At 31.2% G+C, this 2,279-nt stretch overlaps 1 protein-coding gene across 1 annotated transcript in view; it reads right to left on the bottom strand.

Moving 5' to 3' along the window:
* The window catches only part of LOC117171835 (golgin-45), a 25,988-nt gene that overhangs the window by 18,110 nt on the left and 5,599 nt on the right, over nt 1–2,279 (bottom strand). Inside the window, exon 4 of the mRNA XM_033359469.1 lies at nt 194–322. Within this exon, the coding sequence (XP_033215360.1) occupies nt 194–322 (129 nt within the window). The remainder of the gene's footprint in view (nt 1–193; nt 323–2,279) is intronic.

Raw genomic sequence — 2,279 nt, 5'->3', positions numbered from 1 at the left:
GAGGGAGCTCTTCTTAATATTTTGACACCAAAATCATGTCGATACACCTTACCGACTGCGAGTAAAGCCACCCACGCTTTAACTTGACAGACTGTATAGACGAGCTCAAACTTGCCACTGATGCGATTGATAAGACTGTGCCCGTGCAATGATCAGATTTGTATAATTAAATATTTACTTTATTTTTAAATACCTGTACGTTCTTAGTGATGTGTCTCTGATTTTGTCACGTTCTTCTAATAGTCTTTTTATTGATTCCTGAAGATCAGTCGTCCTCTGGCACAAAGCTGCTTTCCACCTTGCAAGTTCTTCCACCATTAAGCTGTAAATTTTACGCACTTTAATTAAAATACCTACAGGGGCTGCACCTTATATTTTCCTGTGTAGAATATTTCGAGTCCCCCCTCCCCGTCACCGGAACAAAAAACCCACCCTACAGGTGATGACTTGATGGAGATATAATGCACTTTTATAATGTGTAGAAAAAATAAATATTATTTATAATAACCAAAAACTTGAACGTACAAAAAGAATTCGATTTTTACATAAATTTGCAAAGATAAAAAAGCTGTTCGCCATACTACTGCGCAAAGTAAGTGATTACCGACGAGGGTTAATAGCGGAAGGCAACTGCTGCAATGACACGTATATGAATTACCTTTGCGCACGTGTATCACACGCTATTTTTTGCATAAACTTCCCGAGTAAGTTATTTAATGCATTTTCACCCTTTGTCGCCAAATTTCGATCCCGAATGGTGGTTTTGTGTACTAGGAGTTAGGAACCACTTGTTAAAACTGTTTTTGTACAATGTTCCTCTTCCGGCAAAAATCTGCCGGGCCTGTATACCCTTCTGCTACCTCTCTCACTCTTTTTTCATCGTTAAAACCTTAATATAAGTTCTGAATCCACACTGAATACAGGCTTCAAGTAATTATAAAATCATTGAAATACTTTGAGCACAACTCTGCCGGTGCGCAAAGTTCATTATATGTAAACTGCGCATGCGCGATTATAAACGGTGTTAAAAATAATTATATTTCAAAGTACGGCTGAAAAATTCTTAATGGATTTTGATCATTTAAAAAAAATTACCGCTAGCCTTGCAAGTATAACGAGTGACTGTGTATATTTAACTTAGATTGAACAAAACTTTGTTATGTGCGAGCAAAGTTTAATTTTTTTGTCTAACTTTTCAATCATAACATTTATCTTGTGATTTTTAAATTCATTAAAACAGGTAATATCATCAATGTAATAACTAAATAAAATAATATTCACTGGGTAAGAGTAAGATCAAACATTTTTATAATGTTATAAACAAACTAACCAACGATTCATTTTTTCATGATTTTAAAAACAAACGAACATTTTGAAGATTTATTCCTGAATAGACTTGTTTGTTCAAAGAATTAAAAGCTTTTATCCATTTTTAAAAATATGAAAGCAAGAAGTCTTTAGCAAAACACTTAATAGTTGAATCTACAAAAGAAAAGAAAGCCTATTCGTTAAAAAATGGTTACAATGTGCATTTATTTTTAAAAATTGTTTATATCATTAACAATTTTGGTTTTTATAACAAATATAACAGCCAGGAATTTTTGGCAACATATTTATAGTTGATTCCGCAATAGAAAATGAAGCCTATATATAAAAAAATAGTTAAAATGTAAATTTGTTCATAAAAAATTGTTTAGATATTTTAGCTATGGATTTAAAACAGCAATACATCGCAAATTACGAAAAAACGCCTTTCGTTCTTTAGATTGTTTATAAAATTGTAACAAAATTTGTCTTAGCCCTAACCAACTTGCAATTATTTTTTGTTAGTTATTACATGGATTTATGACCTCTTTTAATGAAATTGAAAATCATAAAATATTAGTTTCTTTACAATATAAATTGTTAGAAATATTCGACATATTTATAACGATAGATATTTTTTATGCCATAATTAATTTTTATTAACTTCTCGGGTTTTCACTGGCTTCATAAAGAAACCAAATAAATGATTTTCTAGCTTTCAAAATAAATGTAAATTTTCTTAATTAAGTTCAATAAGCGTTAGTTTCAATGTTCATTATAAATTTCAATAAAAAACAAATTCAATAGAAAATATTTCCATAGTACTGCAAAAAATGTAACGTTCATTTTGTAAAATTATTATTGGTACTCTGCGAGAAATACCAGGTGTATACATATGAAACCGGTATTGCCATCTAGCGGCCAGTAGGCACACTTGTAGGCACTGTCGGAACTTACCATTTGTGCTAATTGGC

This window comes from Belonocnema kinseyi, chromosome 4 (genome assembly GCF_010883055.1).
Source record: "Belonocnema kinseyi isolate 2016_QV_RU_SX_M_011 chromosome 4, B_treatae_v1, whole genome shotgun sequence".
Lineage (NCBI taxonomy): Eukaryota > Metazoa > Arthropoda > Insecta > Hymenoptera > Cynipidae > Belonocnema > Belonocnema kinseyi.
Note: the sequence above shows the minus strand (reverse complement) of the source record. Positions and strands in the feature narration are given on the sequence as shown.